Below are 26,852 nucleotides of genomic sequence, written 5' to 3'. Positions count from 1 at the left end.
TATTATTCTCCTCCTATTTTATATCCCTTTTCTCTCATTTTTCCTTGCACAATAACTACAACCAAAAGCCCGTCGACGTCGACGTCTTGTAAGTCTTGTTAGGTAGGTACCTTAGGTAAAAATAAACTTTCGGAAGCAGCGGACGTGTAACCTTATTTATAACCCAATGACAACCAATTAGGTATAAATACCCTCTTCGATCGTACCACTGCTTAGTAAGCAAATCGTTTAATAGGGAGAAATCAACCACCTAGAATTGGAAGTTCTTTCATCGAATGCCATTCAACCTACCATGATAGCATTCATATATCATATCGATCGTTTTATAGCCACGAGTGCTACTCTGGAAAACAATTTCCGAAAGTCTCTGCACGGCTCCACTAGCCCGGAAAGGTTCCAGTTGACCGTCCCATCTTGATGCCTTCTGGGTGTTGCAATAATGGCTCATGTGGATATCTTAAGGGGAGCTAACTCCACTAGTTTCCACGTGACTACGCGCTGACGGGAGGTAGTTATCCAAGACGACGATTGTCAAAACAACCACAGCATTTACATCTTGTTGCTTTCATTAAATGCAATTTGTTATTCTTGAACAAAACTAATATGTCTCTTATTTATCATGGGTTTATTGAAATATGATGAACACTTGATATGATTATCTGCAGGTCGGCTTTAAAATCTACATCTGCTCTTTGATAGCAACGCCCGATCTGTGTACTACTGGTGAACTAACTTGCCGGGCAACAACAGTTAAGGGCTGCTGGTCACCTCCTCAAAGACGGAATCGCGATGGACAAAAATGATCCTCTCAGACAGCCACTGATCCCTCAGGCAGACGAGATGGGTCAAGGAGATTCTGCCCTGGCCATTATTGGCAATAGGCGCGTCCAACTTACTGAAGAAGAGGTACACATTCTGCCCAATAGCCAGGCTCCCCATTTGTATACAGCACATCTTTCAGTCCTATTAGTGTACGAGTCACCCAGACTAATATTATCCTGACTATAGAATAGGAAAATACGGAGGAAAACAGATAAAGTCATCCTTGCTATTCTTGTCTGGGTTTACTTCTTGCAGGTATGAAATGCCTGCTTAGCAATACCCCTTGACAGGCTTCAGTATCATCATTGGAATACTATGCTTATCCGACGCCGAACGTCCTGACCAGATTCTTGATAAAACTGTTCTAGGCTATGGAGCAATCTTTGGCCTTATTGAAGATACACATCTCTCCGGAAACCAGTATTCACTAATTGGTTCAATTGGCCCCATAGCCCAACTGGCATGGCAACCCTTTTCAATGATTTTAATTGTCAAAGTGCCGCATCGGGTCCTAATGCCAACGTTGGTTCTCGGCTGGGGATTGGCACAAGCTGCGATGGGCGTCTGTAATAATTTTGGTGGTTTGCTTGCCACTAGATTCTTTTTAGGCCTTTTCGAAGCTGGATGTCTCCCACTTTTCAGTGTCATCACCAGTCAATGGTATCGCAGAGCCGAGCAGCCCATCCGAGTCGCAGCTTGGTATGGTACAAATGGTATTGCTACCATTGTTGCCTCCGCGTTATCCTACGGTTTGGGTCACATACCAACTAAAACAATGCAGTCATGGAGAATGTGCGTATTTACTCTTATCATAACACGCTTCCCTACTGACATATTCTCAGAATATTTATCTTTGTCGGACTGGTCACGATTATCTCAGCCCCATTCGTTTATTGGAAACTGGATAATGATATCCCTTCAGCTCGTTTTCTCACGGAACATGAGCGCGAACAAGCCATCGAGCGCCTCCGTGCCAATCAGACAGGGACTAGGGCAACAGAGTTCAGGTGGTCACACGTCTTTGAAGCGCTTTTTGAACTGAAAACATACTTGTGGATTGCAATGAGCTTGCTTCTCAACATCGGCGCGGCCGTCACAAACACGTTTGGGCCACTCATCCTCAACGGCTTTGGGTACGACAAATATATCACATCGCTCCTCAACATGCCGTTTGGAGCAGTTCAAGTTATTGTTATTATGCTGGCGTCGTATTTTGCCCAAAAACACCGGAGAAAATCTGCGGTTTTGATACTCCTGATACTTCCGGTTATTACAGGGCTCTCGATACTATACTCTCTCCCACCAGAAAGTTCTCATAGTGTGTTAGTATTGGCGTACTATCTGCTTGCTTGTATCTTTGGCGGAAATCCACTCATTGTTACCTGGATTGTTGGAAACACCGCGGGTACTACCAAACAGTCGATAATCACCTCACTATACAACGCTGGATCGTCAACTGGCAATATCATTGGGCCATTATTGTTCGTCAAGGAAGATTCACCTCGATACAGAAATGGATTGCGCTCTGTTCTGATATCATTCATTGCTCTCGCCGTCGTAATACTAGCTCAAGTTGTGAACTTAGTTGTCCTCAACAAATTACATCGGCGATCACGAGCAGCAGAGGGGAAAAAGGCTAACATCAAGGATGTATCCATGAATGAGCAATACGCAGAGTTCGATGATGAAAATAATGGCCTGGAGTTTGCGGAGTCCCAGGGCTCTGAAAATCAGGACGAAAGAACTGGCGAAATTGACACAGCCGGAATAATTTCACGGAGACGACTGGGAGAGAATGCTTTTCAGGACTTGACTGATAAGCAGAATAACGAGTTCATATATATCTACTAGTGTTTTTCCTTTTTCCCTTCCTTTCTTGATACCATTATCAATCTGGTCTACATTTTTCGTTGGGAAGAGCCTGCCTTCCAGTTATTAAGACTGTTATACAGAACACGTCTAATTATGTACATTCATTATTGAATGGAAAGTAATGATACTCCTTCATCATAGCTTCTAGCAGGGTATATGCGTAACACATGTGTTTAACCTCAGTAAAACCCGCCATAATCCTGAGAAATTGATCGGAATAATTAAATTGTCAAGTATTTAGCCTAGCCACAGATGGCCTGAGGTACGTCAGTTAGTCATATGCATACTCCCTCTGATGCGCAGTTGATTAAGATTCAATGCTTGCCTGCATCAATTAGCTCTGTTGAGGGAGCGCCTTAGCAACCGCATTCGCTTTTACCATAACCTCGTCCCATTCTTTATCGGGTTCACTTAACCAGGTGATGGCGCCCCCAGCGCCGAGCTCAAGGTCAGCCCCATTTTTGACTATAGTGCGTATTACGACTGACTGGTCAACAGTTCCACTGGCACACATATAACCTAAGGAGCCAGAATATATTCCACGTTCTGGTTCTCCCTCAAGCTCATCGATTATCTTAACTGACCGAAGCTTTGGCGCGCCGGTCATGGAGCCCGGTGGGAAGCAACGCTCCACAACTTTGACACCCCCAACATTTTTGGCGATTTGAGATTGGATGGTGGTAACAAGCTATGGAATGAATTAAACAGAGTAAGACTGAGTTTTATGAATCAGGAAAACTCACCTGATGTACAGTCTCATAGCTTTCAACTTGAAGTAACTTTGGAACCTGTATCGACTTGGAGGGGGAAATATTATGCAGATCAGAGCGAATCAGATCAACAATCTACTCAGGGGGTCAGTTAGAACGGGAGTAATAATGAAACATTTAATAGAGCCAGGGGCTGAATCTTATACCATTAAGTTTTCGGCCAATTCCTTAACGTCGGTGGCAAGTTGAATCTTTCTCCGTTCATCCTCCACTTGGTCTGGACTTACTGCTAGAGTGCCTTTGATTGGCTTCATTTCTGCAATGCCATCTCTGTCAACCGATATAAACCGTTCAGGAGAAGAGGAAAGTATAGTTGTGTCGCTAACCGGGAAGTGGATGTATGCAGAGTATGGGGCGGGGTTGCGGCTTCGAAGTGATAGGTATAGTGAATAGGGATCCACACCTGGACAGTGTGCTCTGAATCGTGTAGTTAATGTGACTTCGTATGTTTCACCTTCCTTTATAGCCTGCTGAGCAGCATGGATCTTCTGGCTATATGAATTCTCATCGTCAATGGCTTCGAAGCTGGGTAAAGGTGTTGGGAGAGTATATGGTGGTGAGGGCGCCGCGGCAAATAGTTCACGAGTGTTCGAAAGAATACACTCATATTCATGCTGGCTAAGACCAATCGATGAATGGGCACGGATAAATTTTCCGATTGGGTCTTCTTCTCCACGACGAATCAGACCGAATGCCATCCATTCGCCCGTGAAATTATCCAGCCTCAGAACAACGTTAGTAAAGAGATGCTGGCTGTCTGGAACAGGATGTTTGTTTTCCTTCTCAGTTGACTTCCTATATCTGTAACCAGGTAGAGATTCACGTTTCATCTCATATCCGAAGTACCCAATCAGTCCAACCTGAAGCAGTGGCTGGCCCGCTTGGGTATCCTCTCCGAGTAAAGCTGGCTGTACCGATTCAACATTTTGCTCAATGATGGTCCGCTGGAACTGATCGAGCCATGACCAATAGGAAGTTGTAAGCTCTTCTGACTTGACTTGCTTTCCTTGTTGAGAAGCAGAGAGGTTTCCAGTTTCTGACCAGTAGCATAGCGTAAATGCACCAATGCCCAGGTACGAATTTCTTGAATGCGCATCACGAACCTAGACACAAGTTAGTATGTGGCGTGTTTGACAAAGGGTTAATCGGATAGGTGTGACTGACCCTGGCACTGTCTAGCCAAGCTTCGCCATCCAAAGAAGAATTTCGAATTATGGTATCAAAAACGGTTTGTGGCGCAACACCTTTTCCAAGGCGTGTACCTTGTATATAATACGGACGTACATCATCTGTTGCTATTGACCACGGCCTTTCATTCTGGGGATTGAAATTACCTTGGGCCTCCTTAACAATGGCGCTTTTGCTCAGAATAGAATCCGGTAGTAATCCAATACTTGAAATTTGGTGAGTATTGCTAATATCCGAAGGCTGACTAGCCCAGAATTGGAGGACCTTGTCCCGGAAATTATCCATTATGTGCTGGCCATATTTAGAGCACACGCTTTCGGGGTGCCATTGAGTTCCGTAGATAGGGCGACTGCAATGCTTAATGCCCATTACCACTGGTACACCTTCGTCGAAAGTCCAGGCTGTTAATTCTAGCTCCTTGGGTAAGCCTATAAATCGAAATCAGTAACACTTTCCAGGAGTGACAATTTAACCAGGATATTTCGAACCGTTGAACGGAAGTACAAGACTATTATATCTTACACCCTCAAACTGTTCCGGAAGGCCTTCAAAGATTCCAGTTTTGTTATGGTGAATTTTGCACACTTGACCATGTTTGATGTTTGGCGCATGTATAATTTTTGCTCCAAAAGCTGTACCAATCCCTTGGTGACCCAGACATATCCCCAGGATTGGTATGTTAGCTTCCTTGATTAGTCTTGAGTTAAAGCCGAAATCTGATTCCTTGTCAGGGCTTCCAGGACCAGGGGAGAGAATTATAGCATCCAGATGAGGAAGTACTGAGGCCTTAAACGTATCCCTAATATATGCTTTGTCAGAAAGTATAGATTCATGTAACGAGGTGATGATAGACCAACCAAGTGAATTCATCAAAACGTATGACAGCCACGCTCCAAGTATTTTGTAAGAGTTGTACGATGTTATTTGTGTAAGAGTCATAATGATCTATAATGACAACGCGTAACGGTCTTGTGCCCGCTGTCATTATGCCTTGATCTCTAGCAGTGGAGGAGCTGCCCTGAAGAATATATACTGGTATATGCTCCCCAGAGTAGCAATCTTCCGGGGTAAAGAGAAATCCGAGGGTGTGGAACTTCCTGAGGACCAGGGAAAGACGAATTTATACAAACAGCCCTCCAACAAAATTAAGGTCCGAATAGAAGATATTCGGAGCAAAAGCGGATTCGGAGGTCAGGGCTCTTTAGGAGATATACCTCTGGTGACTTGGAGCTTTCCCGTGATGTGTCCACAGGTTCGTCTCATTCAAGTATGCATACACTGCTTGTGAGCCACAACAGCTGCAGCTATTATTGTATGCGCCCAGCAAAGCTCTTCAATTACGGAGCACTTCAGGCCTCCCTTTAAAGATATCCATATCAAATTTTTTTTGCTGTCTGAACCCTCCTGTGAAAAGCCAAAAGAAAAAAGAAAAGAAAAGAAAAAAATTGTCCGGCCAAGCCACGAAAAGCGGCTTGAGCGGCACGTGACCCAACCACGCTGTGAACTCGTCCGAACTCGACCAGGCCCATGGATCCCAACTTCTCTTTTGTAACACTATTTACGCATATAGCGGGACTTCTTGGATGATTATATTACACAAAGTTGCATGCTGCTGTTTAGGAATATGCCTGTGCATGAATATGCAGGGTTATGGAGTGAGAGCATGGAAAAAAGATGGGCGCTGTCAGATATGCTAAGTGAGGAGTGTTTGACATGCAAATTCGCAGCAAGACCATCCATGACAGCCCGGATTGAAATCTGAAGCACACAAGGGGCATGGGTTGCTCACTTACTGGCACAAGGGATCCGAGAATAACCCGGCGGTTAACTTGCCACTTGGTGGGATCCGTTTTCGTGGACAAAAGCCTAGGAGCATCTCGAGTGGACTGATGGACAAGCGCCGGCCATGTTTCGGCCTGGCAGGGCAAAAGAAAATGTGCATCCAATTATTGATTGCAAAGGTCACACACATACTGAAGGCATATCAAAAATAAAGTACTCTGACTACAATAAATGAAAACTTCATGGCATTCGTGCGTAAGCCTGAACCTCAAACCCGAATATCCCTAACGAGGTACAATTGCGCACAAGCATCCCGGTCCAGATATTCCCCTTCAGCTACCATATTTATACCATACTTTCCAGAAACACTACTCAGCTCCCAGTTTTCGGTATAATGGCAAAGGAGAGCCCCAACCAGAAGAGCAATCATTCTTGGCCCAAAAACTGGCTTCGCAGGACATAAGAACGGCTTGCTTCCGAACGGCATGAAACTAGACTTTTGTTGCTCATTGAGACAATTCCACCTACCAGGAACAAATTTTAATGCATCTGAACCCCAAACCCTAAGGTTGCGATGGCATGCTTCTATATCTGCAGCAAAAAGGGTTCGTTCGTTGCTGCTAAGGCCTTGAAAATGACGGTGAACGCGGCGGGTTGGTGGGAAGAGCCTAAGAGCTTCAGAGATGACATTGCTTGCCGAAACTCCTGGGCTGAGTTCCTGGTTGAACTGTTCTTTGGTTGGGTTGTGGAAGAACTCTACGAGCACCTGTTTGAACTCCGGTGAGCGATTGCCAGTGAGGAAGTTGATTTCTAGAAAAGTTCGCAGAACTATTCTCCACATCGTCTCGAAAGATGGTAGAATAAGATTCAATGGGTTTGAAGCTGGGCTACTAATTTGGGTATTTGGAAATATAGCCTTGAGGGTATCATGAAATGGTGTCTCGCTTTGATAGCTTGATCGTTTCTCTTCATCTGGACTCTTGGATGATATCCAAATTCTATTGATATCCTCCGCCAGCTTGAGCACGTCTTTATACTGCGTTTTGTCAACATCTGTTTGAAGGATTGTGCGTAGAACAACTGTGAGGCACAACACTTGTGCCACACTTGTGATGGGAACTGTGCCTGTGGAAGTACTATTGCCTGCAATCTGCTCGAAATATCCTAAGGTTTCAAGGGTAGTAGCTGCAAGAGTGGCTACTTTCCCCCAGTCCGTGCCGTGGAGAATCATCCGCTTTGTAGCAAGAGCTACGAACTCTCTTATGACAGCGTTATCCTCGCTGGTGAAGGCATTATCTATCCCGAATGCCCGTCGAAGAGCTTGGTTTGGGCCAGCTCTTGCCTGAAAAGCGGTTAGGGTGTTTTTCGACATGCCATTGAACGGACTCCTCCCGACAATGACTGCTCGACAGTCTTTCGCGTCAGAAAAATGTACAGTTGACTTTGATGCTTTATTTTTTGAGCTGTTATTGCAGCGATAAAAACGGATGGCTCTCGCAAGGAGGAATGCCATTATGGCACCAATGCCAAAAAGGAATCGAAACATGAACTTCACGTTTTTTTTTTTTTTTTTTTTTGTGGTTTGAAAGCTTCAGAGCCTGATATCTGGAAAGTGGATAGGAGGAGAGAAATATGAGCCTATATATATTATTTCTGGTATGACGCAGGCCTCCTCTCCGTCTAGAAAACACTTGAGCTTTGTAACGGAACTTCCATTTACTGCTGAAAAGCAGCAAATCCCATCCTCAGGATGATACACGTTGCCTATCTAGGCCATGCAGGTACCTTTTTGCTACCTAGCAACTATCAACTGTCTCTGCCTAAATACACGTTGGCATTGCTTCACCCACTCATACCTTTTAGACAGCGTTGTTTTCCCGCAGTCTCTGCAGAATGAAAACGAATCTCATATTTTCCTGGCGATAGATTATCTGTTTTTTTGAGCGAAACATATTTGATGCTTTTGCTTATACCTCTTTATTAGAAGACGTATTGTATTTCAATGTGTCAAAATCTTTTTTAACGGACGAGGGCAGTCTTGGATATGACCTACCTTTGGCACCTTTAAAACAATGCTGAGCTGACAAGTACCTTCTAGACGAGATGCATTTATACTTTTCATATCCATTTATAAATGACGGTAGGCAATAAACCAATGGCTCCTTATTCTACTGGAGATTCAGGTCTTTCAATATCAATTTCAACCTCCATGGCTTCCGCCAGAACTAGCTCAATTTTATCAATACCCTAACATGACGTCCCCGCATGGTCAAAGGATGATTTCCTATCACTGTCTCTGGCATGAAGATCAATTCCAGTCTATTACATCAGGGACTTTATAACTTCAGCGTTACTAATTATGCTAGCAAATGCCAACTATGTTCTCTCAGCATCATCCCTTCAGTTAAGATCTATTCTACCATTTGCAAAAACAGAAAAAACAACCAAGATTTCTTTCCCAACAAATAGTTGCAGCATGTGCAAACGGTGTTGATCTCTCGCTATCTCCTTCTTTAACTTCAACCCCAGCTTGTGAAAGTGCAATTTCCACGATTTCAACTCGACCATGTTGTGCCGCGAGAGACAACGGTGTGTCCCCGTCGTGGGTTCTCGGGTTAAAGTTGGATTCCATCCTGGGCAAGCAAGATGTCCACAACTACGGCTTTGCTCAAAAGCGTTGCTCTTGATGACAGTATGTGCCCAGTATGATCTCTCTAGTTAACGTCGGTCTCCTTTCTCGCCAAATAATATTTTCACAGATTCGATGTGACCGAATCTCACTGCGTGTAACAAACGGCGAGAGTATCAATGTCCATTTTCTCGAGGAGGAGCTCAACTATGGACTGATCCTTCGCTTCACTTGCCCATTTCAATGGTGTCATACCTGGGTCATTTTCTGCATCGACGTCAACGGTTTTCATTGAAAGTAGCCATTTAACAATAGAGGTATTTTTGATGGCTACCATAAGCGGCGTAGCTCCTGCGCGGTATTTTCTACTATCATCGCTGTATGATGGGTATACATTGATACGAGAGAGACCCATCCACGGGTTGCCGCCAGTGCTATAGGCGATAGACCAACGTTATTTTTGATATGTACATCATCTTCCTCCCTTTCGAGTAATATTTTGACCGAGCGTGTGCAGGTGCGGTGCGTTGCATAGTGTAATGCAGTGTTTCCAAAGTCATCCTGGAGGTTGATGTCCACCCTGTCGCAGCTTACCAGGGCTGATATAACGCCAAAGTGATCTTCGCACGTTGCTGATAACAATGATAACAATGGTGTAAGGCCCGCATAGTCACATATGTTCGGGTCTATCCCACCATGTCTGAGCAATAAATCGACCGTTTCTAAATTGTTATACTGAGCAGCTAGCGCCAGGGCTGTCCTCCCTTCCCGGTCTACAGCACGTACGTCCGCACCGGCATCAAGGAGCAACTCTACATTGTCGTACAGGTTGCCAGGCGCCCTAGCGGCTGTCAAAGAGGCGTGAAACTGAAGCCGTCAATACTCTCAATGTTTGCACCCCACTCAAGAAGTATTTCAATATAAGCGGCCGAGCTGGCTTTGGCATAGCCTATTGTCGCCCATGTCAATGTCGACCTTCCCCAAACCCAACAGTGTCCTCAGGCTATCCTCAGGCTATCTGTTGGACGGGTTTCAGCCGGAGCCTTCATGGCTTCGAGTAGCGGTGTTCGACCAAGTGGACCAGCTTTTAAATCGGGGTCGACGCCGCTGTGTTCGACCAACAGTTTCTGAACAGCATGACGTCCTTTTCTGACCGCAATGTGTAAGGCGGTGCGTCGAATTCCAACTCGGAGATTTGGGTCCACTCGTTCATCAGCAAGAAGAAGCTTCATGATATCAGGATTACCGGTATCTGCTGCCTGGTGAGTCGGGGCAGGGCGTTTGGTGCTTTTGACGTTTGGGTTAATACGGGAATATCCCAGGAAAAAATTTCACCATTGAGGCATTCCCGCCGTGAATTGCATGGCCCAGCACCGAGCCCAGGTCATTTACATAGCGTAGTTTGACCCCCTTGATGCCCAGTAGATGCCGCGCGACCTCAATGTGGCCTCCCAGAGCTGCACTTTGCAGGGCGGTTGGGCCTCTGGGGCTTGCCTTCCAGTTCACACCTACACCTAGATCGAGGAATTTCTTGACAGCTCTCACGTAGAAGCTACGTTGGGCATGAAGGAGGGTTTGGAATCCGTGTATTGACGATGTTTATTTTGACTTGTTGGATATTCATTTTTCCTAGTTAAGTAGTTGACTATAGTTCACCAGTTATTATAGCTAAATACTTAGTTAACTTGTTAACAAGCCAGTTAACATGGGTGACTTGATTATAGCTAGCTAGCTAGTTAGGTCTCAAGACGATTGCTCTGAGGCTGCTCCGCTGCTGAAGAGACGTTGACGATAACGAATCATCCATGTTCAGGTATATTCTCTGATCAGAGGTCTATTCTCACCATGGCCTGATATCAGAGATGAAGTACTCTACGGTTACGACACCGGTCCACTGTCCTCCACCTACGATAATCTGGCGATGCGGGTGGACATGGCAATCAAATGCATCTCACCAAATCTGTCGAGGGGATCAACTTTTACAGTTATCCACGATGTCCAGCTGTATCACATCCTGCAGACTCGGAAGGCAGTGTCTAAACTGCCATTATTATTCATCCCAAAGGTTCGCAGCATGCCATGGCCCACGGAGAATGTCCGCAGAACATGAGCGGTTCAGGTAAAACATATCCAACCGCGCCAACCCTGATACCCACTGATGGGACGAACCTGCGGGAATAAAAAAAAAAAAAAAAAAAGGACAAAGACGAAGCCAGGGACGGAGAGAGTTGATGCATGGATACATGCATGGAGCCAACGCATCAGGAGGGGCGGGCGCGATAACACCCCCGCGCAGGCAAGGATCATACATCCGATGTGGGCTGCAGAGGACGGTTCAGAGGTCAGGGATCGTCAATGACATTTGTGAGTGGGTGAAACTTGAGAAGCCAGCTTAATTGGGTTGATGCCGTTTCGCTTGATAGAAGGGCTCAAACAAGGAACGCCAGAGTATAAGGAGCAAGTCCTCCTGGATAGAAATGGTCGATGAGTGGGTGTTCCACCATTCAAGGAGACCACAGGTCAAACACAGGGGTCGTACTCAAGTTCCAGTCATATGTTTTTATATACCGGAGGGTAGTCAACTCCGAGGCTGATGGATCCAAAGGACTCCGGAATCGCATCCCATCAGCTAGTTTAACGTTCGCAATTCCTTGGGAGTACTTTATTTTGCGTCCAAGTCTCGTGGTGAGAGATGAAGGTGGGATATCAAATGGACTCTGACGGAAGACCATTTCCCATATCAGTCAGCATCAGCATGAACAAATGGAAGAACGAGCACGTTCCGGGTAGCTGAGCCTATATTGCTTCTTCTTCTTCTTCTTCTTCCCGGCGTCAGAAGCACGCATTGACTCGCTTCTTGGTCCGGCCAGCAATAACTAGCTGTCTGCCCGTATTTCTCGTCAAGAGGAGCTTGTCCGGCCCCAAAAATGAAGGTGCCTCAAGATGGGAATACGAGCACAACAGGCTGGATCGTAATGACTGGTGACAGTGCGTCTTCTTCCATCCCCAAAGGTGCAATGTCGTGCTTGAGAAGGTCTAACTCATCAAGCGAGATCATGTTATCAATCGAGACAACGGTCCCTTTTTGGCTGCCACCGGCCTGTAACCAAATCTAGCAGACGAGTACTCATAAATTTGACTGGCAGACAAACCTCAACAGGATGAACTTGTAGCTAAGTCGTTGTCTGAGAGCAAAGAGAAGTAGTCGTGAAAGAAGCAAGCAACTGATCAGCCGTATAAGATGGTATTATTATATACCACGATGACCGCAGCTCATGAGGCCAACGGCTCCAACGTCGCCCGGGTCAAACGGACAAGACGCAGCAGCTCCGGGAGGCCTCTCATCCTCTGCTCCAGCGTGATAGCCACCGATGGCCGCAGCAGAAGAAACGACGCAGTGAAGCAGCAGCAGAAGGTGTGTGTCTGTTTGGCTGTCTTGTCTGTATGCAGGTATCTGCCTCCCCGGCCAGCGCCTGCATGCGCCTATCTCCATCCATGCATGACGGCCCGGGATGCTTCTTCACGATATAACCAACGCCAGCCTCCTCGCCTTTCTCGCCGTCTCTTCTCCATCTTCATCTTCATCCTCGTCTTCGTCTTCGTCTCCTCGTCGTCTCTTCCTTTCGCTTGTCAGCCACCCACGTCAGCCGTCCCGTCGCTGCCGCTAGCCTGCCCCTTAAAAAATAGCGTTGGCCCCGACCCGCTAGTTACCCGTCCGTCATCGCAGTTCGACGCAACTACTTTAGCCGCTGGCCGTCCCCTCCTCCGCAGACGACGGCAAACAAACGACGCCCAACACACGCCAGCATACAAGATACATACAGCACACGGAACACAGAATACAGACTACGCACACGCCCAGAGGCAGACAGCAAAGAACAGACCGCCAGGATGCTGACTGACCGCTCTCCCGCCGTCCTGCGCGCTCCCACCTCGCTCCTCTCGCAGGCCATGGCCCAAGTCCAGGCCGAGTCTGCCTCTGCCTCCCCTTCGTCCTCCCGCGCCCGCCATGCGGCTTCGCTGAGCACACCCTCGTTTCGACTTGAGAACCTGCCTCGCTTCCATCCGGCCGTCTACCAGTCGACTACCACCGGTAGCTCCACGGCCTCCGCGGCTGCATTCGACTTCGACGGCACTGCTACCTCATCTCACATGTACTCACATTATCCGCACCATCCCCAGACATACCGGCCCTCCTCGGCGTCGGCAGTGATATCTTCGCCCGCAGCATCTTCTTCGACGGCCTCTTCCTCCTCCCGAGATGCTCTCCGGCAGTACCGCGAGTTAGTCGCCGGCATGGCCCTCTCAAGTCGCGCCTCAGCTCAGTCCTCGACGTTTTCTAAACCGTCGAAACCGCGGCTGGAACCGCTTGGGAGTCCGGGTCCGGTGACGCCCCTGGCCCTGGAGGAGGAAGGGGAAGGATACCTCTCTGCTGGAGCGATGGATATCCTGGCGGCAGATGGTCAGGGCCACGCGGGCATTCGAGAACGGACTGAGCTGCTAGATCAGCTTATCATGCGAGAGCAGGACCGTCTCGCCTCGAGGATCAATTGATCAATCCATGCCACGTTTTTCATTCCGGCTCTTGTTTCTTCTTTTTCCCTTCTACTTACTTCGGACTTCTCTCATGACTCGATTTCCTTACGACCTTATGCCACCACTTTCATACGAACCGATCGTTCCATAGACCAGCACAGGGCCTTGACTACGGCCTATGATTCTAGACGGCCTACCTTTTCAATGACCCACGACGTTTTCTGATTCAGGAGTTATTTTTTGCTTTCGTTTTAGAAGGAAGGGAGTCAGACTCGGATGCCTCAATGATTCAACGACTCCTTGGTTTATATATATATATATTTGGAAGATACCCAATAAGCCACGAACTGAGGTATAAAAAGTAAACCAGGGACTGGGGAGGAAAAGGAAAATAAGAAATCAACGAAACTAACGAAGGATCTGACTGACTCCCTTTTTATCTACATGGCTGGTCTATGTGTGGTCCAAACCTTTTGCTCTATACCCGCTCTTCATTTCGTCCACTCGACGGCACGACACAACCAATATAACCACCCCCGATCGTTGGTGCCTTACCACCCCTGCTGCACTTCTCGTTGGACCTTTCTATTACTATTTATTATTATTATTATTATTATTTCTGACTACATTTTGTGATATTAATTAGCGTTCTCCTTGAAGACTGGATGTTTTATACCCCCTCGCTACATCTGTCTTTGGCAGCCCATATGTCGTTTCAGGTTTATCTCCTTTTTTTTCCCTCCAACTTTTTCTCTTCTAATTTACACCGATGATACAATTTTCTAGACTTGTTTTCCCTGATATGATAGCCCTAGGAGAGACGAGAAAGAATATCGATCACAGCCAACTACACTACTACTATTACTACTACCGCCACCTCTCCCTTGTATCTTTAGCCTTGTAACCAGTACATAACAGTAGAATGGCTATAATATACTCAAAATAGTATCACATACTGCAGGGAATTTCCTTTTCATGTCCGTCGCTTAGCTCGGGATCAGACACCGATATCGCAGTTATTTAATCATCGCTAGTTAACTAACCGAATAACTCTTCAGCTGGAAAGAGGAACAGAAAAGAAAAGAAAAGAATAAAATAGCTATCCACGGCCCCAGACACATGTCAAAGTTTCTCTGCTGGTTATCCTTTATAAATCCGAGCTGCAGCTACTACTGGCGGCGTATTAATCAAGGGATCTGGCGCAGGCCCGTCAGCCAGAGACCTCCAGTCGCTTGCAACACCATCACCCATCACCCATCGCCCATCACCCAGCAGCAGCAGCAGCAGCATGAGTAATGGAGCGGGAGTCGTGCAGCAGGATCTGGGAGCCGGCAAGACGAAGCCAAAGGCCCAGCATGACTACAAGGGCTTTGTGGCCGGGGTCTTTTCAGGCATAGCGAAGTTGACAGGTGAGTCGAGCTGGTCTCGCGGTGCCAGAGAGAGCAGCCATCATAGCTAACAGACGGACGTCACAGTCGGCCATCCGTACGTATGACCATAGAAAGACGCCGGACATGAAACGAGTTGATGAGGTTGACGGTTGAAGATTCGACACTATCAAGGTCCGGCTGCAGACGACGAAGAGCTCGCGGTTCACCGGGCCGTTGGACTGCTTGCTGCAGACGGTGCGAAATGAAGGAGTTACAGCACTGTACAAGGGGGCTACGCCGCCGCTGATGGGCTGGATGGTCATGGACTCAGTGTATGTCCTGTGATATACCGTACTGGTTTACTCTATGGCTACATATGGACCTGGATGGCTGACTGTTTGACTGCTGGGCGGCTTGTTTGTTAGGATGCTGGGCTCGCTGACGCTGTACCGACGGCTGCTGCTTGAGCATGTCTTTGCTAACCGAGAGCTGCGAGCTGCGCTGCCGTTCGTCAGTCCCACGGTGCCCGACAAGCTGTCAACGTTCGGTCATGGAGTTGCAGGCATCCTGGCCGGGTCAACGGTCAGCTTCGTCGCGGCGCCAGTAGAGCATGTCAAGGCCCGGCTGCAGATACAGTATGCCGCCGACAAGAAGCAGCGGCTCTACCAGGGCCCCATTGACTGTGCTCGCAAAATAGTAAGCTGCTCCTGCCCCTTCCCCCCATTGTCGTCTGACTGGCCGGTGTAGGCTAATAACGACGACAGCTGCGTGCCCATGGACTGCCAGGGCTCTATCACGGCCTCGGCTCGACCTTAATCTTCCGCTCGTTCTTCTTCTGCTTCTGGGGAAGCTATGACATCTTCTCGCACGCTTTCACACAGTACACGGATCTTTCTGCGCCTGCCATCAACTTCTGGGCCGGCGGACTCGCTGCCCAAGTGTTCTGGGTGACCTCCTACCCGTCCGACGTCATCAAGCAGCGTATCATGACGGATCCGCTGGGCGGCTCGCTGGGTGACGGAGAGCGCAAATTTCGACGCTGGAGAGACGCCGCTGTCGCCGTGGGTAGAGAGGGCGGGTGGAGAGCATACTGGCGCGGCTTCCTGCCTTGTATTCTGCGAGCATTCCCGGCTAATGCGATGGCCTTGGTCGCCTTCGAGGGAGTCATGAGAGCCCTTCCATGACCATCTGCTGTGCCTCTCTCTTCCCCCAGGCAGGGAAAGCAAGAGAGTCATCGTCCAAATTATATAGGCATGCCCGGTCCGAATTGCAGAGCCAGACAGGCTACACTCGGGTCACTGTCACCCCTTGATCTGCGTGACTCGTGTTTGGCTATCCACCAGCCAGCAAGCCGATCCCGCACGCTGTATCGACTCGTCAGCTGCTTCTGCTGCTGCTTGACGTCTGTCTGTTGCCTTCCGCTGGCCGTCCTGACACGCACGACTCCATCGCTGGTCCGCCCTCGTAAGCCTGCAAGCCGTCTCCTCCACCCCGATTCCTCCTCGCCTGTAAAAATAATAATATAAAAACGGGACAGACAAATAAATAGAAATCAAAATAGAATTTAATTCAAGAAAAAAAAAAAAATTAAAAAAAAAAAAAAAAGTCCGGCGCTTTTCCTCTTTCGGCCGCAGAGCCAGAAGAACAACTTCAGCTTTTGCAGTCGAAAACTTGACCAGAAGGCGAACTTCACCGTCCCTTGCTCGTCCTGCTGCGTCTTCGGAATATTTTATTCTCTTCTTATTTCTTCCCTTTGCTCGCCGTTCTCTCGCTGCTGCTCTGCGTCTTCCTGTGCGGCTGGCCTGGCTGTGTGTTGGGGCTGCCACCTGCATCGTTAACTCGCTCGCCACAAAGGTCGCCTGCGCTCCCTGGACGGGTTGACGACGCCCTGGAGCCCTTCCGCTAACTCCTCTCACCTGTTTCCGCCAGCAGCCTCCCGCTCTCTGACTGTGTGAAACATGTTGCGGAGGATCAGATATATGTCTGGATAACGAAGTCGATTACTCTGCACACTCTGCCCACGGCCGAAGTCTCCATCGAGAGCGTCGTCTCCGTCCCTGACGAACCCCTTCCGCCCGAGACCAGATATATACAAAAGGACACCCACACGGCACACCTCTACAACGCACACGATGGCCCTCTCACGCTCCTTACGCCGCACGAATCCGATCACTATCGTGCTAGCCGGTCTACTAGCCATCGGATTCCTCTTCTTCATCTTCTCCCCTACCTCGACGGCGGCCTTTACCTCTCAGGAACGGCATGACGACGCTGCTCAGAACCCGCTCTCTCCGCCCACGAAGCCCTTCCACAAGTCGCAGGCCGCTGGGAACAAGAGGGCGCCGCCGCCTGTCGTTCACTACAACATGAACAATCTTACCTCGTCCAGAGACGCTGCACAGAACCGGGAACGCATTCTCGTTCTCACTCCCCTATCGCGATTCTACTCCGGGTACTGGGAGAACCTTAACAAGTTCACCTACCCTCACCAATACATCTCCCTGGGATTTATCATCCCCAAGACCAGAGAAGGAAACGCAGCCTACTCCGCTCTGCAGTCTGCAATTACCAAAGTCCAGTCCGGCCCCATTGACGACCGGTTCGCCAGCATCACAATTTTGCGACAGGACTTCCCTCCGCCGATCCAGTCACAGGACGAAAAAGAGCGTCATAAGCTTGAGAACCAGAAGATTCGCCGAGAGTCCATGAGCCGGGCACGAAACAGCTTGCTTTTCACCACTCTCGGACCAGCCACCTCCTGGGTTCTCTGGCTGGACGCCGACATTGTTGAGACACCCCCGACTCTAATCGAAGACATGACTAGCCACGACAAGGCTGTGCTTGTAGCAAACTGCTACCAAAGATTCTTCAACCCGGACACCAAAGAGATGGATATTCGGCCGTACGACTATAACTCGTGGACCGACACCCCCCGGTCTCTCGACATTGCCAACAGCATGGGCCGTGATGAGATCATGCTAGAAGGGTATGGTGAACTACCCACCTACAGAAACCTGATGGCCCTCAGCGCAGACAGATCACCAGAGAGAAATACCCGCGAGATCATGGAGCTCGACGGTGTAGGTGGAACCGCTTTGATGGTCAAGGCTGCCGTTCACCGGGACGGAGCCATGTTCCCCCCTTTCCCCTTCTACCACCTCGTCGAGTCCGAGGGATTCGCCAAAATGGCACGAAGACTCGGGTGGAAGTGCTACGGTCTTCCAAACTACTTTGTACGTCTCTCTCCCAATAGCACCCAACCCCCTTCCACTGTTTCCATCACTAACTCTCCATCTTAGGTATATCATTATAACGAGTGAGAATAACCATTTCTCCATGTCCGACCCTCTTACGTTCCCCTTCTATCACCGGTTTTATCTTACTACCCTTTTTATTCTACCTACCAACGGCTACGTATGCTCGTATCATTCTTAGACCTTTGTACCAGATATCATAACCTTTCGCTTCTTATCCCCTTTTCGCTGTTTTTAACATTTTCTTTTTTTGTTAATCTCTTTGCCTCCCCTTTTCTGGCGCGCTGAACCTTTGCATATGATGCATATTTTTCCCTTTCAATTAGTTTGTTGCTGCGTTGCTGTTGCCTTTTCCATATTCTCCACGTGTGAGAACCAAATTTCCTTTAGATCTGTTCAGGGGGTGTTCAAGTGGTTTTTTCTTGCTCTTGCTTTTTTGTTTTTTATAATGTAGGGTCAAAGTCGGAAGTCAAAGACAGACAATGAATTGGCATGAGACAAACAAGCTGTGGAGTAACTGATCGGAGTTCCCCTTTCAATCAGCAAATGGACATCTAGGCGGGCTGGTCCTTGATTGGATTTGATATTTCATTTTATCTATATCTTCCTGCGTTTACTCAAATAGACTTCTACTTCATATTAAACCACTTGTTATTTTTAGTCCCAGGATATCCTTGAAGCAAGTTAGCAACTGAAGAAAAAGCCATCGAAAAGAAATGAATAGACGTACAGTAACATTATACCGGCTCCGGCAGCCATGGCAGCAAACTGCATCAGGGTCTTTCTGGTCTCCACTCCTTTATCCTTACCTGTCTCCAGCAGTTCTGGGATAACCGCTACCGTTCCAACGTAAAGGAACGTTCCAGCCGTAAAAGGCAGTAGTAAGTCACCAACCGTAAGACTAGTTCCTAGCAAGCCTGGAGAAGCTACTCCAGATACTGTGGATGAAGACCCACCGCCCCCAAATTCCTGGATGGCGATTCCAATGAAAGTCCCGATAAACGCTCCGATAGCCGTAACGAACTGAGCACCCATGGCTTTACGCTTGGAGAAGCCAGACTGGATCAGAAGGGCAAAATCACCGACTTCATGTGGAATTTCATGGAAGAAGACTGCAACGGTCGTAGTCGCGCCAATAGTGGGAGAGGCGTAGAAGGACGAAGACATGGCTAGTCCATCAGTGATATTATGCGTAAAGTCTGCAATCAAATTCAGGTAACCTCCTAACTTGACACTGGGGTTGTTACTTGGTCCAGTGTCTGGTTGACCTTCCGAGGCGGCACCAGCAGAACCCGCTGCTTGTTTCCGCTGCTTCAGGTTACCGTGCTTATCATCCCCGGCCGACACGCCTGTGGCTGCCACTAGTCCAGAATCTTCGCTATGGCCATGCTCATGCGAGTGACCGTGCTGGTGTCCTTCCCCTCCAGTTGCAATCCGGAGGACTTTATCCATGGCCACAAAAGTCACGAAACCAACGAGAATCGCCAGGCCGAGAATTAAATTCTTGTTTGGCTCAACCATCACGAACCGCACGTGTTCTGGAGAGTCTTCTCCAAGGAATATTTCAGGTAGTAGGTGGAAGAGGGTGTCTCCTAGCAGGCCTCCAACTGCAAAGGCTACCATTATTGAGAGGGAAGATGGGTCGATGTTTGGAGGACATAATGCTAGTAGGAAGTCTGGCAAGTACACACAACAAACAGTATTAAGATTGGTTCTTCATAGGTCAAGTAGGTAGTGAGAGTTACTTACTGGGAGGTCCAGAGATGTAGATGGTAGCAAGAATGGCATTCACAGCAGGACTGCCAGGGAACAAAACCGCAAAGACCCTAGATGTCAAACTGGCCGTCTCAGGGGCGTTGGCGAGTTTCTGCGCATTAAGCGATTGAACAAGAGGACACTCCTACACGGCCAGACACGGAGTTAGATAGTTAGATCGTCTTCATTTGTACACCAACATCTCCCTCGACCCCTTATTTACCTGCAGCTTCTCCTCGATCTGGGACACCGTCAGCTCGCTCGTGCCAGCCTTGACTGATGTACCCGTAGCTTGTGTAAGAACAACGACGAGTACAAGCACAGCTAGAAAGCGCCATAGCCGGCTGTAGACGGCGGAGATTCCAATCGAGCGTGCCATGGTTAACCACTGAATGCCGCTGTAGTTATGCAACTTGACAGGAGGCGTTGGTGTGGGAGGGTGTCGTGAAATCGCATCGCCCCATCCACGCTAGTTAGCTTTGCTAGCTAGAATAAACCGGGCCAGCCCTGCAGGAGATCGGTCATCGCGGATTTAGCGATTCGGTGGCACACGACATTGATCGTATGATGAATCACATCTTCTCCGGCCAGTCACTAATGATAGGTAGTACATGAGCTCTAGCAGCTGATAGATAGATAAAATACTACTCGGTAATGATGATTTACATACAGTTCGATTATTGCTGCCATGTATTTTAGACGAACTCTCCAAAAAAAAAAAAAAAAAAAAAATTAAGAATCGCCACATAACAACCTCAATTTGATAATCGCTATAGGCTCACAACTATAATCATCAATAGTGGTCCATGTTTTTCTTTACGAGGACCATAGGATTTGCGGTTTCCCTATCATCTATGGTAATGACGGGTTGAGGCTGGTTGAAAGTTGCTGCGACATATTACACGGAGAAGAGTTTCATTCTGGTTTCACTCTGATTATGATTGGGACAAGGTGGCTGTGATTCTCTCGTACCCGCACAATACGTCCTGGATAAACCTGGCGTAAAATAGTTGATGTTTGACGGCTGATATTGATAGTTGATAGTCGAGAGTTGGCGGTTTGATAGTGGTTGAAGATAAGATTATATAAGCAGCTATCTGCCAAGACCTGTGACGACAAACTTCGCGATAGGAAAAAAAAGTTTTGAAGCGAGATAAAACAACGAGAAGCAAGTCGAAGAAGACCGATTGTGCTTTTACCTTAGCTTGAGATTTCACAGAGGAAAGATGGGGAAGGTGTTACAGAAGAAGAAGAACCGATCTTCGAACCCGAGGGTGAAGCATAAGAGCAAGAAGGCCAAGAATGGAAATAAGAAGATAAACGTCTTTGGCAACGCTATTATCAAGAATAACTGGTAAGGACCTGGAGAACTCTGGCAGCTATAGGGGCTGGAAGAATAGACGCTGACGTTTGTTTGCAGGGACAAGAGATTAACACTTACCCAAAACTATCGCCGACTTGGCCTGACGCCTCGCTTGAATGCCCCTGCGGGAGGAGTAGAGAAAAAGATATCCAAGGATGAAAGCGATATCACACGGTCTGGTCCAAGCGAGCCCTTCCATGTACCGCTCACACAGAAACGAAGCAAGAAACTCCAGCCAGGGGAAGTCCGTGTTGAACGTGATCCGGAAACTGGAAAGATTCTGCGAGTCATCAGCGGGGATAACGAGGAGGATGAGACCATTGAAGTCGCCGGACGGAAACGAAGAAGGGATAACCCCCTTAATGATCCTTTAGAGGATTTACCAGTGGACACTGATATGGCCCTCAGTGATCTCAGCGGCACCTCGTCATTTGATGTGGTGACTGAGCTAGAGAAACAAGCTGCTGCTCAGGAAGAACTATTAAAAAACAGAAAACCCAGACACCAGAGCAAGAGAGAGGAAGAGTGGCTTGAGAGATTGATACAAAAATATGGCGATGATACTGCCCAGATGGCAAAGGATAGAAAACTTAACCCTATGCAACAAACCGAGGCAGACATTGCAAGGAGGCTGAAGAAGATGAGAGCTAGAAATGAAAATGAATAGGTTCGAGCGACAACTGACTGTTTTTTTTATATCCGATATAGAGGAGACATATATGGGCTCACTGCTGATCTTTTTCAAGGACAAGGCGTTTTCCCTGGTTGGTATATTTTCTACTTTCTCATGAGCCAAAAGCTGGGATATAGAGCATGGGCTGTTGTTTCTTGCTATACTTCTTCTGTCTCTTAGCCATCTTAATTATACCATATAATGAGGTCTCCCAGGAAGAATGCTGTTTCTTACCGGTGTTGAGCCAGATATAGGGTACAAGTTGTTGTGTCATTCCCTCTTCTATACCCGTGCAGCGAGGGCCCTTTGAGTCTTCATACCCAAGCCTTGCTCCTTTTATGCCTGGAGCAGCAAGTGTCTGCAAGCAGCTATACCAGAGTAACAGCCAAAGAAGACTTATCTTTGTTCTAGGCTGAATGCCTGTCATACCGGCAAAATCCCCTTCACTTCACCTTTCCTCACCTAGTGACTGTGCAGTAGTGGTCCAAAGTGAAGGCTGTCCTGCACCCCTCACTAGCCTGTCCTCCAGGCACCCTATAAATACCTTTCCTTTCACCTTCACAACAACAAACCTTTCTTCTCTTCTACAACCTCTACTCCCATACTATAACCAGCACCTGCTCCTCTCAAAGGCACCTTGCAGCAGCTGAAACACCGCGTTAACCTCCTTTGCTCTCCTCTGCCCGTCAAGATGAAGATTTATCTTCTTCTTGCCGCGTTATTGTCACTTCTCTATGGCGTTGACGCCCGCCAGTTCATGTATGGCGCCCTCTTCTTGCTCACTCACCCACATGCATATAGATGGCAGAGCCTCAGAGAAGCTCCCAGTCTTGAGCTTATCCATTTAAGCTTGTTTATGCTTATTCTAACGTCTTGTCATTTTATAGCCGTCGAAGTGTCACTGTTATCTACTGCCCAGCTCCTGATGGAGATTTCTGCTATGAAGGCCGCAATGGCCCTATGGTGATCAAATGCGTGGGAAACTCGATTGTTAAAACCATCAGCTGCAAGAAATAGTAAGCCCTATAGCTCCATTCAATGTTCCTTGACGCGTCTGTTACGTGATTTCTCACTCCTACATACTAAGTATCACTTGCTGATATCTATCTCTCCGTTTAGTCTGGGCGACCGTAATGCTATGTGTATGTGTCTCTGATATCATATACCTTACTGATTATGCACTGCACAGTATCATGTACTAACCTGACAAAACCAGGCTTCGAATCCTCCGAAACCGCGGGAGATGCAACTTGCTTGCATAAAGGCAAAGGCATGGTCTCAATGTCACCAGTACCTGAGAGAACCCCAATGCCATCCGTGAAATCCCCTAGGTCTTTGATTGGAACCCAGCCAGTGGCTTCCACTTTCTTCGCTATCAAGGAACCTGTCAAAGCACCTCAGAGCGTCCCCACTGAGTCCGTTTTTGCTACACTGGCTCCTGTCCCTCAGATTACTAAGTCTGCTGGCTTGACCTTGGCCCCTGAAAGCAAAGTTGCTCAGTCATCTGCTTCGCTTCGAACTGAATCGGTTGCTTCCACGTTTGTCCCTGTTCCCCAGCATGGAAAGTCACCTGACGGCTCTGGTATTCTTTCTGAACTTCCTATTGAAAGCACTACCACACTTTCCACTACCACGACTACGACTGATGTTGTCCTCACTAGCCTCTGGACTAGTGCTCGCACTCGTGAAATTCCAAGCATGGTTACCCCTGAGCCCCTGATCAGCTATTCTATCACTGAAGTTACCACCAAGCACGAGGAAACTACAGCCTCTTCTACACACTGCTCTGCCTCTATTCAACCTACCTCGGAGCCTCCTAAGTTTACAGCGTCTCTTCCCTCGGCTTCAACCACTTCTCCCTGGTCTACGGATATGGTCACTCTCGAGCCAATTGTGACGGACACCACAATTTCAAGCACTTCGACTACTACAACCACCATGTTTATCACTTTCATGTCATCTGCTCCAACGTCCACAACTACTAATGCAATGACTGGGACTGAGGTCATTGAGCAGCCTCAGCAGTCACCAACCACTGAGTCAAAGGAAGCTACTCAGACTAGTGTCACCTTGTCCACTAGCACAATTCATCCCACTAGCATTGTGACCTATACCCCTGCCGAAACTTCTTCTGCTTCAGTGCTCCCAACCCAAACTATGCAAACCACCAAGACAACTAGTGCTACTCAGACTCGCTTCACTATGCCTGTTGTTTCTGCCTCTACAGAAGTAGTCACTGCATCTGTCTCATTTACCTCCACTACTTTGACAGTTAGCGCCAATGGCACCTCTGTTCACTCTTCACCAACCTTCAGCATTACCACTTCTACTGTTGTCAATGCTGCTGAAGAGAATACGACGGATGCTAAGCTGGCGTATTTGTTCGGCCTCATCGTTGCCTTCCTTGTTCTAGTCTGATTTGCGATAAGTATAACCATTGAAAAGTCGTACAGTTGACTAGAATTTCGCATTCTGGCATTAGGAGGTGAAACAGAAGTTGTTCTTGCAATAGTTGCTCTCAGCTTGCTTGATTTTATTCGACTTTTCCGGAGATCTTCTACGTGCTTTTATTCCATCCTGGGCGGCGATATGGGAACGAATGGAGTTCAGAAACAGGTGGTGACCCAGTAGTTAATTAAAAATATGTATTACAGGCAAGCAAGTAGTTATGAGGCAACAATAAAATCTGTTTTTTTTTTTTTTTTTCAAAAAAAAAAAAAAAAAAAAAAAAAAAAAAAAAAAAAGAGGGCTCATGTATTGAGGACAAATTGGGAACGTTTTATCGGATCTTGTTTAATTATATCTACTTTTTTCAGCCTAAATAATTATATTGAGTACCTGAGTGGTGAGCACAAAAAGCAGCAGAAGTCGAGATAAGCGTTGATCATCACTGACTTCAAACAAACCAGGGTAAATACCCCGTAGTTTAGAGCAAAATAACTATGTAACTCTAGCGCTAGTTGATAACCAGTTGGTCAATTACTTCGGCTCGGCCCGCGAAGCTTTGCAACTTGAAACCGCGAGGCAATTGATAACCCGCGGCCAAATCCTTAGTATTCCCAGCTAATTGTTGGGTCTATCCTTTTCGCACACAAAGTGAGACCAAAATATGATGATAAAGAATACTAAATTCAAAAATCGAGCCATTGATTTTTTAGCTAAATTCTAAGAGGGTGTAATCTTCTAGAAAAATCCAAGTTCATATGTATGCGGTGAGGAAGCGATTTCCACCCATTGGAGAGCTATTCAACCTCGTCGCGGAGTAGTACCCCCTTGTGAGACGGGTATGAAGCGTTTCATATTGGGCTAATCCTTCAGCATGCATAAGGTTGGGCGATTCCATTAACGTCTTCCCTATAAACACTTCCCTATTGATGTCATATATGTCGCGATGCTAGGAGACCACCAGCTGGCTCGTTTCCTCTTCCATGATTTTCCTTTTCGGTGGTTGACCACAAGCTGAGGGTGAAAACAGGGTCTCCGGAACAGCATAATGTGGCGTAGCCTGAGGGTCAGGAGACGGTGGTATTTTCCTTATCCCTATCATGAATGTTCAACAGTTTCCTGCGTTGGGTCACATCCATTCGAACCACCTTCAATTCCAACACTCTTGCTAAGGAATTCATTAGAAATTATGGTTCAATGTATACACATAGAGAGATTTGATTCTGGGGCGAACGCCTGTATAGATGATTGGATGGCATAAGATGAGGCAGATGAAGGCTCTGGAAATGGCATTGAAACTTGCGAGAGCAGGAAGCTTTAGATTGATATTCACTGAATTGCTCCATTCATATCTCCTTCTGACACGTTCGGTGCATTAGCGTCATCACCTTCAAGAGCTCGCTTGAGTTCCTGTATCTTAGACGAAGACCATGGAGCTAGCTCCTGTAAGCCTCCGCTACCAAAGTGGCCTTTTCTTCGAGATGTACTCGATGATGATAAATCAAATGGAGTTAGGGAAATCTTTTTCGCCACTGCTGCTACTAAGGGGATGATCTGGAGGAGCCCGACGAGTCAGAGCGGGATTGTGGCATCCCATAGTAGGGGTCATAATTGCGGCTCTGATATCTGGGATACTGCTAAAGTCACATAGAGCATCAATAGGGAGCTTTGGCGGTATGCGTCGGATTCAAACAGCCGTACCATGGGATAACCGAGATTTGTGACAGGAGCTGTTGTCGGTCCAATCCCACAACAACAATATAGCCAGAGAGGCAGGAGCAATACACCATGATTAAAACTGGCCCTTTCCTCGTTAAGATTTTTTCCACCCCGGATCCTCTGAATAATTAAACCGTATCCAGTCTTAGGCACCAAACAGCACTAAAAACACAGAGGTGATGTGGTCAAGAAGATACTGGCGTTGCTTTCACTGCCTTTTCATCAATGGTCATCCTTCGGACAACCCTGACCCAGCGTCTCCTTCTCCAGTCGCCAGCTCTGTCAACTTGTTTTGTGGCTTCTTCCCATTCAGGCTTGTCTTTCTGGTTAGAACGCTTGCTCGTTTGGGCAGCCATTTGCGCATTCCTTCGAGGGCTTTCCCACGAGTCCGTGTAAGCCAGTATATCGACGGCATGCTCATCATCTGGCCTGTTAAACGGCAGATCCCATACCCAGCCTCCTATTTCCTCACTAATAATGCCATCATTGTTATCGGGTATTTCGAATTCCACACCAGTGACCATGCGTTCCATCACCCACTCTCGGCATTCGAGATCTAGTTCCCACTTTTTACTCTTCCAAACCCACCCAGGGGAGGTCTGACATCCTCAAAGATCGAGAGCCCCGAGGTCGATCTCCTGATATACGAGACGACAAGGGGGTCGTACGGCGTA

The 26,852-nt window shown here is 47.5% G+C and overlaps 13 protein-coding genes across 15 annotated transcripts in view; 7 read left to right on the top strand and 6 right to left on the bottom strand.

Moving 5' to 3' along the window:
• Positions 1-789: 789 nt before the first annotated feature.
• On the top strand, positions 790-1,864 carry TERG_11600 (uncharacterized protein; the record flags this gene model as incomplete). Its single annotated transcript, XM_047750690.1, has 3 exons — positions 790-906; positions 1,009-1,077; positions 1,169-1,864. 3 exons carry the CDS (start codon positions 790-792, stop codon positions 1,862-1,864), a joined length of 882 nt encoding a protein of 293 aa, XP_047605167.1.
• Positions 1,865-1,884: 20 nt separating this feature from the next.
• Positions 1,885-2,673, top strand: TERG_11599 (uncharacterized protein; the record flags this gene model as incomplete). Its single annotated transcript, XM_047750689.1, has 1 exon — positions 1,885-2,673. One exon carries the CDS (start codon positions 1,885-1,887, stop codon positions 2,671-2,673), a length of 789 nt encoding a protein of 262 aa, XP_047605166.1.
• Positions 2,674-3,416: 743 nt separating this feature from the next.
• Positions 3,417-4,294, bottom strand: TERG_00611 (uncharacterized protein; the record flags this gene model as incomplete). Its single annotated transcript, XM_003238572.2, has 2 exons — positions 3,417-3,539; positions 3,611-4,294. 2 exons carry the CDS (start codon positions 4,292-4,294, stop codon positions 3,417-3,419), a joined length of 807 nt encoding a protein of 268 aa, XP_003238620.2.
• Positions 4,295-6,538: 2,244 nt separating this feature from the next.
• TERG_00610 (uncharacterized protein) lies at positions 6,539-7,947 on the bottom strand (the record flags this gene model as incomplete). Its single annotated transcript, XM_003238571.2, has 1 exon — positions 6,539-7,947. One exon carries the CDS (start codon positions 7,945-7,947, stop codon positions 6,703-6,705), a length of 1,245 nt encoding a protein of 414 aa, XP_003238619.1. The 3' UTR covers positions 6,539-6,702.
• A 1,264-nt stretch (positions 7,948-9,211) lies between these two features.
• On the bottom strand, positions 9,212-10,295 carry TERG_00609 (uncharacterized protein; the record flags this gene model as incomplete). The annotated part of the gene is made up of 4 exons (XM_003238570.2): positions 9,212-9,414; positions 9,483-9,875; positions 9,947-10,012; positions 10,091-10,295. The coding sequence occupies 4 exons, from the start codon at positions 10,293-10,295 to the stop codon at positions 9,212-9,214; spliced, it is 867 nt and encodes a 288-aa protein (XP_003238618.2).
• Positions 10,296-11,367: 1,072 nt separating this feature from the next.
• Positions 11,368-13,815, top strand: TERG_00608 (uncharacterized protein). Its single transcript, XM_047747619.1, has one exon. It carries the CDS (start codon positions 12,955-12,957, stop codon positions 13,615-13,617), a length of 663 nt encoding a protein of 220 aa, XP_047603580.1. The 5' UTR covers positions 11,368-12,954; the 3' UTR covers positions 13,618-13,815.
• Positions 13,816-14,822: 1,007 nt separating this feature from the next.
• On the top strand, positions 14,823-16,153 carry TERG_00607 (uncharacterized protein; the record flags this gene model as incomplete). Its single annotated transcript, XM_003238568.2, has 5 exons — positions 14,823-15,008; positions 15,075-15,084; positions 15,146-15,301; positions 15,395-15,665; positions 15,734-16,153. Exons 1-5 carry the CDS (start codon positions 14,888-14,890, stop codon positions 16,151-16,153), a joined length of 978 nt encoding a protein of 325 aa, XP_003238616.1. The 5' UTR covers positions 14,823-14,887.
• A 948-nt stretch (positions 16,154-17,101) lies between these two features.
• On the top strand, positions 17,102-18,289 carry TERG_00606 (uncharacterized protein; the record flags this gene model as incomplete). Its single annotated transcript, XM_003238567.1, has 2 exons — positions 17,102-18,202; positions 18,269-18,289. 2 exons carry the CDS (start codon positions 17,102-17,104, stop codon positions 18,287-18,289), a joined length of 1,122 nt encoding a protein of 373 aa, XP_003238615.1.
• Positions 18,290-18,880: 591 nt separating this feature from the next.
• Positions 18,881-20,357, bottom strand: TERG_00605 (uncharacterized protein; the record flags this gene model as incomplete). Of its 3 annotated transcripts, XM_003238566.1 has the most annotated exons (4): positions 18,881-18,896; positions 18,954-19,899; positions 19,973-20,123; positions 20,202-20,357. In XM_003238566.1, the coding sequence occupies 4 exons, from the start codon at positions 20,355-20,357 to the stop codon at positions 18,881-18,883; spliced, it is 1,269 nt and encodes a 422-aa protein (XP_003238614.1). The 3 variants fall into 3 exon arrangements, with proteins under 3 accessions (XP_003238614.1, XP_047603579.1, XP_047605165.1); XM_047747618.1 differs by lacking the exon at positions 18,881-18,896 and having other exon boundaries at positions 18,908-19,899; XM_047749135.1 differs by lacking the exons at positions 18,881-18,896; positions 19,973-20,123; positions 20,202-20,357 and having other exon boundaries at positions 18,908-19,846.
• An 847-nt stretch (positions 20,358-21,204) lies between these two features.
• On the top strand, positions 21,205-22,008 carry TERG_00604 (66S preribosome component NOP16; the record flags this gene model as incomplete). The annotated part of the gene is made up of 2 exons (XM_003238565.1): positions 21,205-21,332; positions 21,399-22,008. The coding sequence occupies 2 exons, from the start codon at positions 21,205-21,207 to the stop codon at positions 22,006-22,008; spliced, it is 738 nt and encodes a 245-aa protein (XP_003238613.1).
• A 118-nt stretch (positions 22,009-22,126) lies between these two features.
• Positions 22,127-22,441, bottom strand: TERG_11598 (uncharacterized protein; the record flags this gene model as incomplete). Its single annotated transcript, XM_047750688.1, has 1 exon — positions 22,127-22,441. One exon carries the CDS (start codon positions 22,439-22,441, stop codon positions 22,127-22,129), a length of 315 nt encoding a protein of 104 aa, XP_047605164.1.
• Positions 22,442-22,705: 264 nt separating this feature from the next.
• Positions 22,706-24,432, top strand: TERG_00603 (uncharacterized protein; the record flags this gene model as incomplete). Its single annotated transcript, XM_003238564.1, has 4 exons — positions 22,706-22,773; positions 22,902-23,030; positions 23,134-23,156; positions 23,231-24,432. 4 exons carry the CDS (start codon positions 22,706-22,708, stop codon positions 24,430-24,432), a joined length of 1,422 nt encoding a protein of 473 aa, XP_003238612.1.
• Positions 24,433-26,363: 1,931 nt separating this feature from the next.
• TERG_00602 (uncharacterized protein) overlaps positions 26,364-26,852 on the bottom strand; it is a gene marked incomplete at its 3' end in the record, with an annotated part of 2,596 nt that continues 2,107 nt past the window's right edge. The window contains exon 4 of the mRNA XM_047747617.1: positions 26,364-26,734. Within this exon, the coding sequence (XP_047603578.1) occupies positions 26,364-26,734 (371 nt within the window). The remainder of the gene's footprint in view (positions 26,735-26,852) is intronic.

Source organism: Trichophyton rubrum (genome assembly GCF_000151425.1).
Source record: "Trichophyton rubrum CBS 118892 genomic scaffold supercont2.1, whole genome shotgun sequence".
Lineage (NCBI taxonomy): Eukaryota > Fungi > Ascomycota > Eurotiomycetes > Onygenales > Arthrodermataceae > Trichophyton > Trichophyton rubrum.
The sequence above is the reverse complement of the archived record's forward strand: the minus strand, read 5'-3'. Positions and strand labels throughout refer to the sequence as shown.